The sequence below is a fragment of the Ciona intestinalis genome, unplaced genomic scaffold (assembly GCF_000224145.3).
Source record: "Ciona intestinalis unplaced genomic scaffold, KH HT000045.2, whole genome shotgun sequence".
NCBI lineage: Eukaryota > Metazoa > Chordata > Ascidiacea > Phlebobranchia > Cionidae > Ciona > Ciona intestinalis.
Window position 1 is genome coordinate 17,950 of NW_004190367.2, and position 17,106 is coordinate 35,055.

Consider the following 17,106-nt stretch of genomic DNA (forward strand, 5'->3'; position numbering starts at 1 on the left):
GGTATATGCTTTATTCACCTGGTGTACACGTTATTCACCTGGTATATACTTTATTCACCTGGTATATACGTTATTCACCTGGTATATACGTTATTCACCTGGTATATACGTTATTCACCTGGTATATACGTTATTCACCTGGTGTATACTTTATTCACCTGGTGTATACTTTATTCACCTGGTATATACGTTATTCACCTGGTATATACGTTATTCACCTGTATATACGTTATTCACCTGGTGTATACGTTATTCACCTGGTATATACGTTATTCACCTGGTGTACACGTTATTCACCTGGTATATACGTTATTCACCTGGTATATACGTTATTCACCTGGTGTACACGTTATTCACCTGGTATATACGTTATTCACCTGGTATATACGTTATTCACCTGGTATATACGTTATTCACCTGGTATATACGTTATTCACCTGGTATATACGTTATTCACCTGGTATATACGTTATTCACCTGGTATATATGTTATTCACCTGGTATATACGTTATTCACCTGGTATATACGTTATTCACCTGTGTATACGTTATTCACCTGTGTATACGTTATTCACCTGGTATATACGTTATTCACCTGGTGTATACGTTATTCACCTGGTATATACGTTATTCACCTGGTATATACGGTAATCACCTGGTATATACGTTATTTACCTGGTATATACGTTACTACCCCCCCAAACTTTTTTCCCACAATAACATTCCAGGGTCCCCCGTTCACCTCATCTAACTCTATCTTCAAAAATTCTGCTTTTTCTTTGTCGGTCTGCAGTGTAACAAAACCATTGATTATGACATCACAAATCCTTTATGACATCACATACCTTGCAATTCTTTGCGGCCGACTTCGATAACTTTAAAATGTTTTTTTCTAAATCAGGAGAAATTTCCTTCTTTTTAATTTCAGCCTTCATTTTGGAAAATTATTTATTTTGATTTTTAAATCCAGTTGTTATGTATGGTAGTGATGTCATAATGGTGATAGTTACCATTGAATGTTAATTATCCTCACACAGTGCCATTGGGAATGATGGGACAACAGCTTCAGCTTGGGCAACAGGCGGAAATGATGTCATCGCGACTTTGAAGCGAGCATTCAGAAGTTTGTCGCACGAATTCTCACTTATATCCGAGAAACATTCGTTGCAGGTTTGATATATATGATATCTATGCAAGACATACATGTTTATATATGATGTCTATGTAGGGCATACGAGAAGAAGAAGGGGTTCTCGACCAACTCAGTATGTTGGTTGACATATTACAAGCTTACCATGTGAGTATATATTACATCTATGTTGTGTGGTAAAGTTGGTGTGGTTTAGAATTTATGCGATCGTCACGAACGAGGGGTACTCCGTGACCACCATTCAGCTTTGAAGAGATACGGCATGATGAAAACGAAGCGAATGGCTGCCACGGTTACCAATATGGAACAGGGAGGAGTCGACCGAATTGAATCAAAGATATTGGCTGTAAGTATTCCAGTGTTGACCAATATTCCAGTGTTGACCAATATTCCAGTGTTGACCAATATTTCAGTGTTGGCCAATATTCCAGTGTTGACTAATATTTCAGTGTTGACCAATATTCCAGTGTTGACCATAGATATCTCATTACAGCAAGAACACGAAATCGCAAATCGCGAGAATCGTAATTTCTTCGCACTTCACTGCATTCACCTTGAAACACAACTGGTTTACGCGAATATGCAAATATTGTCCGAAGTCGTCGGAACTCTCGTTGCAACGCAGATAAAGGGGCACAAAGAGGTGGGTTATGATGTCATAATCATATTGTATTTAATGTTATGACATAGATGATGAAACTTTGGGAGGATGTGGCGCCTCGTGTGACGGATCTACTGCCGAATGAAACTCGATGATCAAAATTTAATTAACTTTATCATTCACCATTTCTCAGTGTTTGTAGCAAATCATCAATTTGTTGCTCTAGTATATGATTTCTATGATTTATGAAGAACATATTCGTGCAATAATCAAACAATCCTCCGTTGACGATTTTATTGCAAATTTCATGTTTCATGTTTCAATATAAACATTCAACAAATTGTGGTGCTCTGATGTAACTTTATATTGTGTTGGGGTAATTCATAATGGCTTGTACCAACAACGAATACCTCTTTAAACTTATTCTACAAAAAATTAGTGATCAAAAGTAGGGCAGTTGCAAAAGTTAGTTTTATTATTTCACCAACGGTACACATACGTTTACCGTTGATTTCACACTTCGTGTCCGTTTATTTGGCTCGCCATCGGGGATTTCCCTCACTGAGCGCGTAATAGTTTGAGTGGAAATCAAAGAAAAATCGAAGTTTTAGTTTTTATGCAACAACATTTGCCGCGACATGACAAGAAGTAAAAAACAAGAAAAAGCCGAAATATTCGAGGTAAAAAATGTTTTGGTTAAAACGATTTATAAATAAAGTTCTATACAATGTGATATAGGTTGAAAAAGTAATAAATCGAAGAAAGAGCAAAGGGAGGACGTTTTATTTGGTTCGTTGGAAAGGATTTTCCAGCAAAGATGACACGTGGGAGCCCACGGCAAATTTAAAGCATTGTAAAGATGTGATCCAGGAATATAATAACGGTTTGTGAAAAAAAAGTTTAATCGACAAGCATTAAGTTTTGGTTTCATAGATTTACAAAAAAAGAATCTTTCGCCGTCAGTTAGTATAAGTTCAGTGGGTTTCTACAACAAGAAGGTGAAATCAAGTATGTTGGTGTGAAAATATTTTAATTTATTTTCTAATCTAATTTTTGAAATTTAGAAACCTCCGATCACCCCCAATCCTCAAGCAAGCTAACGAAAACCGAAAACCGAAAATATTTGAAATGCAGGGTTACGGTACCTGTTCTGTTGAAATTATTTAAATAATTATTAAACTCATTTTTTTGAAAAGAAAAACAAGAAACTTGATGGCACTCGAGTTGTTGATGGGAATCAACATGTTGGCCTGGACCACAATTACGTTGATCGTGGGCTCGCTACGTGTAAACCAATCAATAAACAAGAAATTATTAAGGGCAGAATATTTCAGGAAAGGATTGTCTATTTACAATGGCGGGGAAATTTTGCTGAAATAATTTTTTCAAATTCGATGCGGAACAATGCGTTGAGTCCTCGAGTAAGTTTGTTAGATTGTTTCAACATTAAGATTGTTTCAACATTAAGATTGTTTCAACTTTAAGATTGTTTCAACTTTAAGATTGTTTCAACATTAAGATTGTTTCAACATTAAGATTGTTTCAACATTAAGATTGTTTCAACATTAAGATTGTTTCAACATTAAGATTGTTTCAACATTAAGATTGTTTCAACATTAAGATTGTTTCAACTTTAAGATTGTTTCAACTTTAAGATTGTTTCAACATTAAGATTGTTTCAACATTAAGATTGTTTCAACATTAAAGGGGGAAACCAACGAAAAATCAAAATTTGTGTATTGATAGATATGCTCAAATGTAATCTAAAGCTACCATCAAAGTTTTAAATACAAAACAGCTTTTGAAAAAAATGAGTTTTAAAACCGCAAATTCGACCGCTAGAGTAAAAAAATTGGCCGTTGCGCAATGCATGAGACTTCCCATTAGAAAAAAATTCACTCAACTTTGATCGCTTCTAGTTTCTAAAATACTGAAGAAAATTTAAATTTTATTTCTGATTTAGTATATGCTTCTTCTTCAAAACTATATAAAAAAAATGTAAAACATAGACTTTATTATGTTTTAATTTTCGATTGAGCATAGCTACATAATGTGCTGACTCAGCACTTTTTTATAATAAAATGATTATTATGTCCACTAGGACCTACTGTACTATTTTTTTTTATAAAAAGTCAGTTTTTCGTGTTTAACATTCGGTTTGAAAATATGCTGAGTCAGCATAATCTGGTATGTACCTACGTTCAATTGAAAATTAAAACATAATAAAGTCTATGTTTTACAATTTTTTTTATATATTCTTGAAGAAGAAGCATTCATTATACTAAATCAGAAATAAAATTTAAATTTTCTTCAGTATTTTAGACTAGAAACGATCAAAATTAAGTGATTTTTTTTCTTATGGGAAATCCCATGCATTGTCGAAACAGCCATTTTTTTTACTTCGGCGGATTTTTTTCATGTGATTTTTTTAGAAGCCGTATCGTTTTGGCAAACTTTGATGGTACGTTTAGGTTACATTTGAGCATATCTATCCATATACAAAATTTAATTTTGCGTTGGTATGCCCCTTTAGGATTGTTTTAACATTAGGATTGTTTTAAAGTTTCTTGCAGAGCTAATGAATGCGCTTGATGCTGTCGTTTCCAGCCAATGCTCACTAGCCGTCATCTCATCGGTTGGTAAAACGTTTTGCGCAGGCTACGACGTCCTTTACATGCTAAACATGCTATCAGAGACGAGTCACATACAGCAAACAGCAAGGAGTTTTGCTGAATCTTTGAGGTTCGATATTATTATTACGTGCCCATTTATTAATGTTGTTTCCATGCAGGAACTTTGTTGATAAATTAATTGATTTTCCCAAACCGTTGGTCGCTCTGGTGCAGGGGGGCGCCGTGGGGTTAGGGTGTGCTATGCTGCCTCTTGTGGATGCTGTTTATTGCTCGGAAAGATCATACTTTTCCACTCCATACATCAAACTTGGGCAAACCCCCGAAGCATGCTCGTCTTTTACATTTCCACAAGTACTAGGGATGACAATGGTTGGTAGGTCAGAGGTTGCTGACATGTTTAAAGGAAGTCTATTTTAGGCGAATAATCTTTTGCTGAATGGGGTTGCGTTGACTTCGTGCCAAGCCAAACAACACGGCCTTGTTACCTCGATCTTTCCGCATGATCAATTTAAACAACACGCGATGTCGTGTGTGCGCCGAACCGCGATGCAATCATCAGAAGTAAGATTTCTTTGAAAATAAAACTTGTTTTTTCAAACAGTGTGTGTGCAGGCGATGCAGAAGTCGAAGGAGTTGTTGCGAAAATCATCCCAAACGCAACTTAAACACGTTAATTATTGCGAATGTAACATTCTGATGGAAAGATGGGCATCCGAACAAACATTAACCAACTTTCGTAGCTTTGTTTCTCATGATTTTATTTCTTAAAATATTAACACATTTGTTCTTATGTTTTGTTTATGGTTTAAATATATTTTCTCGCAAACAGTGAATTTGAAAGAATCACAATTAACTTTTTCCACGGTTTTCCTTCCATTTTTTAAATTCTTTGATTGCCTCCTCTCGCTTTTGAGCTCTGATGCGCGCTTCTTGGTTGTGTTGTGCACGGCGTGCTATTCTCTAAACAGAAGATTATATTGGTGACCGTAAACTGATTATTTCAATCCCACCTCATTCTTGTAACAAACTTGAACACGAACTTCCTCAGCGTGACATGAACCCCTAAACTTTCCGAATGGATGCTAAAAGTAAACACTTGGTTAAAATATTAAAGATATCTGGGTTATTATTTTTATGTATGGCTGATAATCTAGACAACCAATTAGTAACCACTGGGTTGGAGCAATTGCTGGTGAGTGTCTTGCCCAATTAAACACGCAGACACTAGTGAGTCACTAGCACCAACACGCGTCACAGCACTACAGAACAAGCAACTTTAAGGCAAGAACCTTGGTTAAGTAGGCGCTTAAACACTATGTCATTACATTAGCACCTAACAATTTAACTCAAACTACCTGATCGTGGCACTTTTGTACAATCCTTGATAAAATATTGCATTCTTCGGTGTGGCATTCTTCGAGGTTCGGCATTTTGAACAGGGAGAACCCCGCTAGTTAGTGCCGTGTGCAAAGTTTAAATTATTTTCACTCGAAAAAAAAATATTATTCGAGTTCAAATATTTTAAAATTTCAATCTCATTAGATACTATCTAAAATTTATAAAAAAAAAAAAAATACGCCGAAAGTGTTACTGAAGTTTTTTTGACACTTTATTTGGTAAAATTGGGGCAAAAATAAAATATGGTGATTTAAAATTGACTATGTTTTAAATAATTTATCGGAACTTGATTTAGACGGTTAAAGTTAGACGGAACTTGATAATTAATTTTAGAACAAAACGCTATGTGGTTGTGACGTCATAGTCAGCTGATTCAAGTTCGAAACCTGCCCGAATGACGTCATAATTCTTAACAAAAGATGTCGCGATGGCTGGGTTATTGTGACGTTGTTACAATGGGGCGGTGAAATAATTTGATTTATTTTGTTCATTAAATTAAATTTGATCGAAATATATTTTACTTTATACAGAATTTGTTTGAAAGTTTAAAAATGGAATTGTAAAGATGAAGCTGGCTGATATTTACACCAAGGTGAGTTTGGTGAGAATGTTAACTTTGGTTTTAAACATTTGTTGCAGGAGACAAAGGTGTGGGTGCCCGATGATGCGTTGGTGTGGCGGTCTGCCTCATTGGTGGATGGGTACAAAGACAATGATGATGTCATAAAGATTATTGTTGAGGCGATTGAAGAGGAAGAAGTGGTAAAGGGAAAATAATTAAGCAATAAATACTAACAATTATTTTGTAGGAGGAAATTCGTGTTTTAAAGCTCGGACATTCGAAGGATTTGCCCCCGTTGCGCAACCCCGATATTTTGGTCGGAGAAAATGACCTGACATCACTGAGTTATTTGCATGAACCAGCTGTGCTGTATAACTTACAAACAAGATTTGTGGAAAGAAACGCAATATATACATATTGTGGTAAATATATTCGCTGTTAATGGTGTATTTATGTTGATAAAATATTTGCATTAGGAATCGTATTAGTTGCTATTAACCCCTACAGCGAGCTATCAATTTATTCAAATGATTTCATTCAACTTTACTCTGGCCGCAACTTGGGGGAAATGGACCCCCATATTTTCGCCATCGCTGAGGAAGCTTTTAATCAAATGTCGAGGTAATTGTCGTTTGTTGATATTTCATTGTTTACGATTTAAGTTTGGCAGGGATGATAAGAATCAGTCGATCATTGTAACCGGGGAGTCTGGGGCAGGAAAGACGGTATCAGCAAAATATACAATGAGATATTTTGCGACGGTTGGGGGGTCAGGTGATGAATCGACCGTGGAGCAAAAAGTTCTTGCTTCGAACCCAATTATGGAGGTTGGTGGAGATGTGTGTATGTTTGTTTGCTAACAAAGGTTTTGCAGGCGATTGGAAATGCTAAGACAACTCGCAACGACAACAGCAGTCGCTTTGGTAAATATATTCAGATCGGGTTCAGCGGTCGTTACCACATCATAGGAGCTCACATGCGAACATACTTGCTGGAGAAATCGAGGGTTATATCACAGGTGTTTAACATAAACATACTAATATGACCAATATTATATTATGTTTCTATGCACAGGGTATGGATGAAAGGAACTACCATATATTTTATCAACTTTGTGCGTGCGCCCATCTTCCACAGTTCAAACCATTAAAACTAAGTAAGTAACTGACCCCACCAACCCGCCAACCCCCCCCCGACCCGCCGACCCTGCCAACCCCGCCGGCCCCAGCCGACCCCCCCCCGACCCTGCCAACCCCGCCGACCCCGCCAACCCCACCAACCCCCCACTCCCATATTTACCATGACTATACGCAGTGTCGGCTCGTGACTTCGAATACACCAGGAACGGAGATTGTACACAGATCGATGGCGTCAACGACGAAAGTGAATTCAAAGAAACGATTCATGCGTTCACTTTACTTGGTATGATTCATAAACATCATATATACTTTGAATTAATGGTTTTTCCAATAGGTGTCAGTAGTAAGCACCAGTCGTTAGTTTTTCGATTGTTGTCTGCCATACTTCATATGGGGAATATAAACATTGAAGAGAATGGAAACGGACACTCCCATTGTTCTGTAAGTTATGATGTCATAACGGTTGATGGTTGATGATGTAATAACGGTTGATGATGTCATAATGTCCAATATAGATACATTGTTTGACAGGACAGCGACGAACATTTGATTACAATGTGCGGGTTGCTGGGAGTTGAACCAAAACAAATGGCCCAGTGGCTGTGTTATAAAAAGTTGAGGACGATGGCTGAGGTTCTTATTACCCCGCTGACTCATGATCAGGTATCCATGATGTCATATTGTATCTATGATGTCATAATGTATACATGATGTCATAATGTATCTATGATGTCATAATGTATCTATGATGTCATAATGTATTCATGATGTCATATTGTATCTATGATGTCATAATGTATCCATGATGTCATATTGTATCTATGATGTCATAATGTATACATGATGTCATATTGTATCTATGATGTCATAATGTATTCATGATGTCATATTGTATCCATGATGTCATAATGTATCCATGATGTCATAATGTATCCATGATGTCATATTGTATCTATGATGTCATAATGTATCCATGATGTCATATTGTATCTATGATGTCATAATGTATCCATGATGTCATATTGTATCTATGATGTCATAATGTACACACTTATAACCATATTTACAGGCATTGGTATCCAGAGATGCGCTGGCCAAACATATGTATTCCAAACTATTTGATTGGATCGTTCGTAAAGTTAACGCAGCTTTATCAACGACAGCTGAACAACATTCATTCATCGGGGTTCTGGACATTTACGGGTATGCCCCCAACATTTAATCTGCATGAACCAAATTAACCATAATAACCCCTAACCCCCGCAACCCAGGTTCGAAACATTTGAAAACAACAGTTTTGAACAATTTTGCATAAATTATGCCAACGAGAAATTACAACAACAGTTTTGCCAGGTTCGTACTAACTAACTTCGGTGGTGGTTTCATGGTTTATCAAAATCTGGGGTGACATTGTTAAAATACAGTTACACTCATAATTGTCAAACATAGGGAACCTCATTGATTAATGTGATGAATGCAATATACTTTGGCTCTGCTTGTTTGTATATACACCTAACAACAGGGTAAAATCTGTTCTAGGTTTAAACCAGGATGCTATAAACACGATGTCAGTGTCACCCCTGTTTAAAAGTTTGGGGTGTCATGTCACCCCTGACACCCATACAGTTGAGCCTATGATTCTACCGGCAAATATTTATTAAACATGGCTTGTGGGATAAGACATGTCTTATATTTATTACAAGATTGTTAATCCTCACAGCACGTGTTTAAACTTGAGCAAGAAGAATACGTTAGGGAGGAGATAGAATGGAAGTTCATCGATTTCTATGACAACCAGCCGTGTATCGCGCTGATCGAAAACAAACTTGGGATATTAGATCTTTTGAACGACGAGTGCAGAGTATGTTGTTGAAGGGGGTATTTATGGGTTATGTGGATTAAATCCAACAAAATATCCGCAGATGCCTAAAGGTAGCGACCAATCTTGGGCTGATAAACTTTATGATCGTCACTTAAAAACATCCAAGCATTTTGACAAAATTAAGATCTCAAACACTTCTTTCTTTATCACACACTTTGCTGACAAAGTCAGGTACGTTTGTTTATTTTATGTTTGTTTATTATAAATTTATGTTTGTTTATTATAAAGATACGAAATTGAGGGATTTCTGGAAAAAAATAAAGACACCGTGCAAGAGGAGCAACTGAATATATTGAAAGCGAGCCAGGTGTGGGTTTCGAGTAAAACTGCTTATTTAAACAAACCAAGTGTAATTTTGGTTAAAACAAAGTAATTAAAAGTAACTATTTTCAAAAATATTATATTACTTGTTTATACTGCTGGGAATTAACGAAATCATTTTTTTAATTATGTTGATGGCGCCTTCCCTCGACAGAAGGTAATATTGCATGTCACGCTTATCGCATGCAACACTGACTTGTGTGTTTTGTTTAAATTGTTTTGTTTGGCAACTTTTGCTTTAGTTTGAGTTGATTGGGGAGTTGTTTGCTGAGGAATCAGTCGACCGTGACGTTGAAGTGACGGCAGGGGTAGGCAAACGAGGCGCAGCGAAAGTTAAACTGTCGCACGCTTCGTCTAAACCGACCAGCGTACGTAAAAAAAAAGAAACGAAGAAGACGGTGGCTAACCAGGTGGGTGTTGGAGTGGGTTGGAATATTAAATAATTAATTCGAGGTATAGTTTCAAGAATCGTTGGCGCAACTCATGGGGATTTTGAACTCAACGACTCCCCATTACGTCCGATGCATCAAACCAAATGATTATAAACTAAGTTTCACTTTCGAAGCAAAACGCGCGGTTCAACAGCTTCGTGCGTGCGGGGTGTTGGAGACGGTCAGGATAAGCGCGGCTGGTTACCCGTCTCGTTGGTCGTATACAGAGTTTATTGCAAGGTCGATATTATGACATCTCCGTGTTCGATACTTATGTTTATGACATCACAGATATCGTGTGTTGATGTCAACAAAGGACATTGTTAAAAAAGATCCTCGTAAAACTTGTGAGAAAGTTTTGAAAACCCTCATCCCAGAGGAGGATAAGTATCAACCTGGAAAAAATAAAATCTTTTTCCGTGCAGGCCAGGTCAGTGGTTGTGGGTTGTCTTGCTTGTGGTGATTGCGATTACTTTGGCAGGTCGCTTATTTGGAAAAGTTGCGCGCCAACAAACTACGAGCTTGTGCGGTTATTATTCAAAAGAATACACGAATGTGGTTGCAATACAAGCGTTATATTAGGATGAAACAATCGGCCATTGTTGTCCAGCGATACGTTCGGGGCTACCAAGCAAGATGGTACGTTGCATTTATAGCAATTGCAGAGTCTATAAACCATTGTGTTTAGTTTGGTATCACATCTTCGACGAACAAAAGCTGCAACAATCCTTCAAACAAGATGGCGGGGTCATATCGCTCGTGCCCGATATTTACGAGTGCTTCATGCCTCAGTGGTGTTGCAAGCGTATACCAGAGGAATGTTCGCACGAAAGATTTATTTTTCAATGGTGGTGAATGCAAAGGCAGTAGTTATACAGGTTTGATTAGGATTGTTGGTGTGGGTTTTCATTGACCCACTGTTCCATCAGAAACATGTGCGTGGTTGGTTGGAGAGACGTACATTTACTCGCACGATGAAGTTGATGGTTTACCTTCAATGCTGTGTACGAAGGTGGTTGGCTAAGAAGCAACTGAAGCAGCTCAAGGTAAAGCTGGGATAAAATATATCTTCTACATTTTGTTGATTGCTAATTATTATTTTAAGATTGAAGCAAGATCGGTGAGCCATTTCAAGAAGCTAAACCTTGGAATGGAGAACAAGATAATGGATTTGCAACGAAAAATTGATGTCATTGTAAGATGTCTATGTTGCGTTTGTTAAAAATTTATATGATGTCTATGTTGCGTTTGTTAATTAATGTTTATGTTTAATAGACGAATGAAAACCGAATCCTTACGACTAAAACGATGAAAGTGGAAGCTCTTCAGCTCCAACTTGTGGATGTTGAAAAAAATAAAGTTTTGGTCGAAAAGTACCGAGAAAAAAGCGATGGGCTGGAACATGATCTTGCTCATGTGCGCCACCTAATGGAAAGTTCGAGCGATGAGTTAAAGTTAACGAAAGAATCGTTCGAGCGTGAAAGAGAGGACAAAGATAAAGTAAATATAAGATATCTATGTTTAATATATGATGTCTATGTTTAATATATGATGTCTATGTTTATATATATATGATGTCTATGTTTATATATGATGTCTATGTTTATATATGATATCTATGTTATATATGGTGTCTATGTTTAATATATGATGTCTGTTTTAAATATATGATGTCTATGTTTAGTTAATAACTGAGCTGCATGCTGAGGTTCTCCGATTAAAAACTCGGAACTCGGAAGTTTTGTCGCAATCTGCCATGAAGGAAAACGAAATAAGAGGTTTGTGTGATGTCATAATGGTCTGTGATGTCATAATGGTGTGTGTGATCTCATAATGTTTATAGAATCATTTAAATCTGAAGTGAAAGTTCGATTAAACGAACTCCAGGTGGCGCTAGATGATGAACGAGCGCAACATCAGGCGAGGATAAAGGATTATAATCGCATCGAACAAAGATACGAGAACATTAAGGATGAATTGGAAGTTACCCGAGCTAGGGAAGGCGAACATGGAAGCTCTAATGTAAAGTTTATATGTTCGCTGCTTTACGTTGGATAACTTTGGTTTATACACTAGGGGACACTAGAGCACAGTGAGCTTTTGGATCAGATCGAAGAATTAAATCAGGAGAAAAATGAATTGGAATTGAGGATCGCCGAGAAGTTGAAGGGGGAGTTCGAGTATGAGAGTCAGATAAAGGTGTATATGATGTCTATGTTTGGTATATGATGTCTATGTTTGATATATATGATGTCTATGATTGGTATATATGATGTCTATGTTTGGTATATACAGCACTGGAGACTCAAGCCGATGCATTTGGACAAACTGTCAGCAGTTTGTTGCCGACGATGTATAAAAAAAACAAAAAAAAAATTTTTTAAACAAAATATTTTCATATTGCAGACGCAAAATTGCAAAAGTTACAGGTGATAAAAGCTAAAAGTGAGGTAATATAATACATACAGTAGTCGTATATAGCAAATGAAGTCAGGCGCACCGATTTCCTAACGCACCTGCGCGTTGACTATGACGTCATTAACGTCCTTGTATACGTGCGGCGCATACGTTTTTTTCGGCGGGAATTCAACCTTTCTCACAGCTGTGTGTAAAATAAATGTAATTTGCGGTAATAAATACCCTAGATATGTTCCAGAAATAGCACTGCTGTATATTTAGGATGTTTTCTTCAGCCAAGCGGCAAGCGGCAAGCGGCAAGGATTCACACGTCGATTCATTGCATTATAATAGCGATTGTTTGACCTGGCAATTGATTACGACATAATAGCAATTCACCGGCTGATTATTTGCGTCATAATAACGATTGTCCCCTTGATTATTTAGCCAGCAGGAGCTTGAAAACAGGTTGAATATTTGCCTTTTCACGCATGCGATCAAGTAAAGGATTGATACGTTTGCAATAAATACTTTGACCTGGGCTTTGAAGCAGATGATGTGGGTAGTGTTTCGCGAATTTGGTGTTAACAATAGGAATGTGTTGAAGTTGTAAAAGCTCAGGTTCGCCGAGCACCGAGCTTTAACCAAATGCTCGGCACGAGCTTATGACGTCATTAAGGAGAAAGGCGTACGAGAATACGTCCCTTTTTGGACGAAAAGCGTTGCTAATTAAAATCATTTAGAACACATGGGTTGCGGTGAAAGAGACGACGTAATGCAGCACTTTGTATTATTTCAATATAAAAAAGTTTAGGAATTTATGTTTTTTATTAAAAATCCGTCTAATTAGATACGAATTATGGGCGCTCGTGTTATACGATACCGACTGTAATTCGAGACGGGCAAATTCGCGCTGACGTTGCGATTCGTGACATCACGCCCGGACACGCGTCTTTTAAATCGTCTGCATATTGCCGACGTACTTTTATGCGAGTCTCCAGGGCTGTGTATATGATGTCTATGTTTGGTATATATGATGTCTATGTTTGGTATATATGATGTCTATGTTTGGTATATATGATGTCTATGTTTGGTATATATGATGTCTATTGGCGTAGAGTTTTGCAATTGCGTGGGAGTGCGGCAAACACGCAAACACAATCTAATTGGGATGTATCTTAACGCAATAGTTAAACCTTCTATGTGACAGGAACACTTATCGCAATGTAACATTGTTTAATTGCAAGTGTAATATCGCTCAATATTTCAAAAGCCTGGACTTTATTTATCGACTGCGTAACAAATCATATAATGTTAACGTAAGTTACCTATTCGTGCAGTTCTGACGTAACAAACAGCTTTATTTTATCATAGCTCCGGCATTTATGCGGGCAAGAAACATTTGAATTGTGACGTAACATAACTAGCTATTTTGCAATAATAGGGATTGTGACGTATTACGTGAGCAATATAAACCAGTATTTCGACATGTATATGTTCGGGGATTAATTGCAAACACAGGCATTCTTAAACCGCCAATAAGTTTGATGTAATTTCAAAAGAGGAAGTTGGTTGCCATAAACTGCGGTTGGTGATTGGCGATTAGTTTTACAGTTTTTTAAACCATCTTTTGTTAATAACTTGTATGCTGACCAAACACAGTTTGAGAAGTATGGTACATGAAACTGTGCCGTATTTGTATCAGGAAAGCTGTTTTTTCATGAGCAAAAAAAAGCGTTTTTACCACACCTCTACGATTTACGAAACTGCCAGATAAATTTAAATACGAATCAGTATCTGTCGTATTTTTGTTTTTTTTACATGCCCGACGCACATTCGCATCTCGCATCAAGTAAACTAAACATTGCTATTCTAAATACTTCAATATCCCATACGTATTATGCGCTTGTCTGGTCTCGCAAAATGGGCAAGATTTGCCGCATATTTACAAACAATACGATGTTATGTTGTAATAATCACGATGGCGCAAACATAAGTCAAGTTTTAACACATTTCTTTACGAATTATTCTGTTGATCGTCATCGTCGAGACATTATACACGCGTGTGCAGTAGCCGTGCATTTAACAGAAGTAGCAAATTCCTAAATTGGCAGGAGTGCGTCGTACTCCCGCACGCCCGTACTCTACGCCAGTGATGTTGTCTATGTTTGGTATATATGATGTCTATGTTTGGTATATATGATGTCTATGTTTGGTATATATGATGTCTATGTTTGGTATATATGATGTCTATGTTTGGTATATATGATGTCTATGTTTGTAATATATTTATAAAGATATTTATGTTTATAGTTACGGCAAGCAATGGAAGAAAACGAGACATTTAAAAACGAGATTTCGAAATTACGGAAATCGATCGCTGAAACAGCAGCGGAAAGTATGGGAGAAGATAGCAACGTATTTAAGGTAATATATGATGTTTATGTTATATATGATACCTATGTTATATATGATATCTATGTCCAGGCAATGTACGAACAGATGGAAGCGATGCAGGAGGAACTTGAAGTTCGTCGATCCGAGGTTATTCAACTAAAGTCGTTCGTTGCTAAGCAACCTGTGGTATCAGAGACAAAGGTATGATTGTGATGTCATAATCAAATAATTAAACGCTTATTACATCATAGACGTGTTCAACGATGACGGGTTCTGAACTATTGGGTTCGAGGAATCGGATGGAAGACATTAATCTCGATAAACTTGATAAAAGTGATTTAAAGGCAGTTCTTATTAAAGTGTATGACCATAATAGGTAACAATGGATGGTTGATTTGTAACAATGGATGGTTGTTTTGTAACAATGGATGGTTGTTTTGTAACAATGGATGGTTTTTATAGAATGTTGGAATCAGAGCTCGAAGCCGAAAGAAAAAACCATGAAATTGAAATTTTGGATTTGCGTTCTGCCTCAACACAGGTTGGATTTGTTTGTGTGTCCATTAATTGTTTGTAACAATGCATATTGTTTAGAATGGTGGATATGATGTCACAATGGAGGGAAACATTCAGCAAGAATTGTCGCGTTTATCGTCGGAAAATTATAATTTGCTGACGAAAGTGGAATCTTTGGATAAAATGAACAAAAAGTTGAAACGGCAGCTCAAGCTGTACAGTCGCAAACTTAATGACGGTGAGTCGGTTTATTTGTTGTCGAATTTATTTGATTCCTATGTTTTGTAAGGTTCAACGAGATCTAGCTTGGTTAGTTCTGATTCGACCCTTAGCGTGCCATCTCGCCCCAGTGAAGAAGATACGGGTTCAATCCAAGGTCACCCAATGTTGCGTCATAAAGAATCAACAGACGGATCATTAGGGATGCTACAATACAAAGCTGGGGATGAAAGCAAAGTTATTCAAACCATTATATTGGGTAAGTTTGTGATTAACTTATATATCCTCGCATGGCGGGGCAACAACAGTCGTTATAACACGAGTGTTCTGTTTCATACACCTCGTGCCCGCTTACAAGTTACCACATATGTAACTTATTTATCCTCGCATGACGGGGCAACGACAGTCATTATAACACAGGAATTCTGTTTCTTACACCTCGTGCCTGCTTACGAGTTACCACGTATGTAACTTATTTACCCTCGCATGGCAACGACAGTCATTATAACACGGGTGTTCTGTTTCATACACCTCGTGCCCGCTTACAAGTTACCACATATGTAACTTATTTATCCTCACATGGCGGGGTAACAATAGTCATTATAACACAGGTGTTCTGTTTCATACACCTCGTGCCCGCTTACAAGTTATGACGTATGTAACTTTGTGGGTGATTGTTGTTTCTCATTAGTAACCGATGGTGGGGGCAACTGATTAAAATAGATTGTCTTAGATTTCAAGCCTCGTGGGGTTGCTGTGAACATGATACCTGGACTTCCAGCTTATTTACTTTTCAAGTTGCTACGGTTCGCAGATTACAGCAATGATGATAAAATGATTAAACAACTCTTGCAACAAATTATCAACGGGATAAAAAGAGTGGAAAAAGTATTTTAACGAATGTTTTGTTTGTTTTGTTAAAACCTTTGTTTCAGAAACACGATAAGGAATTTGAGTTCATGTCGTTCTGGTTGTCGAACACCTGCAGGTTCCTACATAACATGAAACAGTACAGCGGGGAAGAAGTAAGTGATCAAGTTAATGTTGGATGTTTCTTTATTGTTGTTTTTTTAGGAATATATGAAAGAATCAACAGAACATCAGAGACGACATTGTTTACGCAACTTTGACCTTGCTGAATATCGGCCTGTGTTTAGTGATATTGCGATCTCATTGTTCCAAAAGTTGGTATTAAACATGGTTCGATCTATCAAACAGATGATTGGTGCGTTAATGTTTGTAAATAACAAGGTTTTAAGACTGAATTTTCTTTAGTTCCTGCTATGTTGGAACATGATACAATACAAGGTCTGTCGAGCAAACCGGCGGGCATGAGGGGTAGGAGCGCCAGCAAAGACGGCATTGATTACACAGTGGAGGCTTTGATTAAACAAGTCAGTTTATATTTATATTAAAACAAACAAAACGTGAATAATTCTAATTCTAGCTGTCGTCATTTC

The 17,106-nt window shown here is 37.2% G+C and overlaps 5 protein-coding genes across 5 annotated transcripts in view; 3 read left to right on the forward strand and 2 right to left on the reverse strand.

Moving 5' to 3' along the window:
- LOC113474928 (dynein light chain 1, cytoplasmic-like) overlaps nucleotides 1-1,033 on the reverse strand; it is a 2,002-nt gene extending 969 nt beyond the window's left edge. Inside the window, exons 1-2 of the mRNA XM_026837988.1 lie at nucleotides 846-1,033; nucleotides 676-787 (exon numbers count right to left, since the gene is read on the reverse strand). Of these exons, the coding sequence (XP_026693789.1) occupies nucleotides 676-787; nucleotides 846-935 (202 nt within the window). The 5' untranslated portion in view covers nucleotides 936-1,033. The remainder of the gene's footprint in view (nucleotides 1-675; nucleotides 788-845) is intronic.
- LOC100185901 (sorting nexin-8) overlaps nucleotides 1-2,092 on the forward strand; it is a 4,875-nt gene extending 2,783 nt beyond the window's left edge. The window contains exons 9-13 of the mRNA XM_002127796.4: nucleotides 1,038-1,170; nucleotides 1,229-1,297; nucleotides 1,347-1,496; nucleotides 1,644-1,793; nucleotides 1,841-2,092. Coding sequence (XP_002127832.1) covers nucleotides 1,038-1,170; nucleotides 1,229-1,297; nucleotides 1,347-1,496; nucleotides 1,644-1,793; nucleotides 1,841-1,906 — 568 coding nt within the window. The 3' untranslated portion in view covers nucleotides 1,907-2,092. The remainder of the gene's footprint in view (nucleotides 1-1,037; nucleotides 1,171-1,228; nucleotides 1,298-1,346; nucleotides 1,497-1,643; nucleotides 1,794-1,840) is intronic.
- A 207-nt stretch (nucleotides 2,093-2,299) lies between these two features.
- Nucleotides 2,300-5,386, forward strand: LOC100181184 (chromodomain Y-like protein 2). Its single transcript, XM_002128562.5, has 9 exons — nucleotides 2,300-2,431; nucleotides 2,490-2,634; nucleotides 2,685-2,759; nucleotides 2,816-2,892; nucleotides 2,948-3,172; nucleotides 4,315-4,493; nucleotides 4,543-4,753; nucleotides 4,802-4,945; nucleotides 4,997-5,386. The coding sequence occupies exons 1-9, from the start codon at nucleotides 2,390-2,392 to the stop codon at nucleotides 5,150-5,152; spliced, it is 1,254 nt and encodes a 417-aa protein (XP_002128598.1). The 5' UTR covers nucleotides 2,300-2,389; the 3' UTR covers nucleotides 5,153-5,386.
- LOC100178819 (COX assembly mitochondrial protein 2 homolog) lies at nucleotides 5,122-5,907 on the reverse strand. Its single transcript, XM_002128670.5, has 3 exons — nucleotides 5,740-5,907; nucleotides 5,395-5,466; nucleotides 5,122-5,344 (listed from the first exon to the last, which is right to left on the reverse strand). Exons 1-3 carry the CDS (start codon nucleotides 5,812-5,814, stop codon nucleotides 5,234-5,236), a joined length of 258 nt encoding a protein of 85 aa, XP_002128706.1. The 5' UTR covers nucleotides 5,815-5,907; the 3' UTR covers nucleotides 5,122-5,233.
- Nucleotides 5,908-6,264: 357 nt separating this feature from the next.
- Nucleotides 6,265-17,106, forward strand: part of LOC100186725 (unconventional myosin-Va) — a 14,282-nt gene continuing 3,440 nt past the window's right edge. The window contains exons 1-38 of the mRNA XM_026837986.1: nucleotides 6,265-6,374; nucleotides 6,422-6,544; nucleotides 6,592-6,766; nucleotides 6,821-6,965; nucleotides 7,015-7,171; nucleotides 7,219-7,362; nucleotides 7,419-7,500; nucleotides 7,659-7,766; nucleotides 7,818-7,924; nucleotides 8,015-8,146; nucleotides 8,553-8,686; nucleotides 8,755-8,836; nucleotides 9,204-9,344; nucleotides 9,406-9,536; nucleotides 9,594-9,672; nucleotides 9,841-9,843; nucleotides 9,929-10,096; nucleotides 10,146-10,357; nucleotides 10,409-10,547; nucleotides 10,599-10,756; nucleotides 10,806-10,995; nucleotides 11,047-11,163; nucleotides 11,223-11,312; nucleotides 11,393-11,617; nucleotides 11,802-11,895; nucleotides 11,961-12,139; nucleotides 12,194-12,316; nucleotides 14,828-14,941; nucleotides 15,002-15,112; nucleotides 15,163-15,287; nucleotides 15,374-15,452; nucleotides 15,506-15,665; nucleotides 15,717-15,905; nucleotides 16,380-16,534; nucleotides 16,582-16,671; nucleotides 16,721-16,871; nucleotides 16,922-17,040; nucleotides 17,094-17,105. Of these exons, the coding sequence (XP_026693787.1) occupies nucleotides 6,348-6,374; nucleotides 6,422-6,544; nucleotides 6,592-6,766; nucleotides 6,821-6,965; nucleotides 7,015-7,171; nucleotides 7,219-7,362; nucleotides 7,419-7,500; nucleotides 7,659-7,766; nucleotides 7,818-7,924; nucleotides 8,015-8,146; nucleotides 8,553-8,686; nucleotides 8,755-8,836; nucleotides 9,204-9,344; nucleotides 9,406-9,536; nucleotides 9,594-9,672; nucleotides 9,841-9,843; nucleotides 9,929-10,096; nucleotides 10,146-10,357; nucleotides 10,409-10,547; nucleotides 10,599-10,756; nucleotides 10,806-10,995; nucleotides 11,047-11,163; nucleotides 11,223-11,312; nucleotides 11,393-11,617; nucleotides 11,802-11,895; nucleotides 11,961-12,139; nucleotides 12,194-12,316; nucleotides 14,828-14,941; nucleotides 15,002-15,112; nucleotides 15,163-15,287; nucleotides 15,374-15,452; nucleotides 15,506-15,665; nucleotides 15,717-15,905; nucleotides 16,380-16,534; nucleotides 16,582-16,671; nucleotides 16,721-16,871; nucleotides 16,922-17,040; nucleotides 17,094-17,105 (4,770 nt within the window). The 5' untranslated portion in view covers nucleotides 6,265-6,347. The remainder of the gene's footprint in view (nucleotides 6,375-6,421; nucleotides 6,545-6,591; nucleotides 6,767-6,820; nucleotides 6,966-7,014; nucleotides 7,172-7,218; nucleotides 7,363-7,418; nucleotides 7,501-7,658; nucleotides 7,767-7,817; nucleotides 7,925-8,014; nucleotides 8,147-8,552; nucleotides 8,687-8,754; nucleotides 8,837-9,203; nucleotides 9,345-9,405; nucleotides 9,537-9,593; nucleotides 9,673-9,840; nucleotides 9,844-9,928; nucleotides 10,097-10,145; nucleotides 10,358-10,408; nucleotides 10,548-10,598; nucleotides 10,757-10,805; nucleotides 10,996-11,046; nucleotides 11,164-11,222; nucleotides 11,313-11,392; nucleotides 11,618-11,801; nucleotides 11,896-11,960; nucleotides 12,140-12,193; nucleotides 12,317-14,827; nucleotides 14,942-15,001; nucleotides 15,113-15,162; nucleotides 15,288-15,373; nucleotides 15,453-15,505; nucleotides 15,666-15,716; nucleotides 15,906-16,379; nucleotides 16,535-16,581; nucleotides 16,672-16,720; nucleotides 16,872-16,921; nucleotides 17,041-17,093; nucleotide 17,106) is intronic.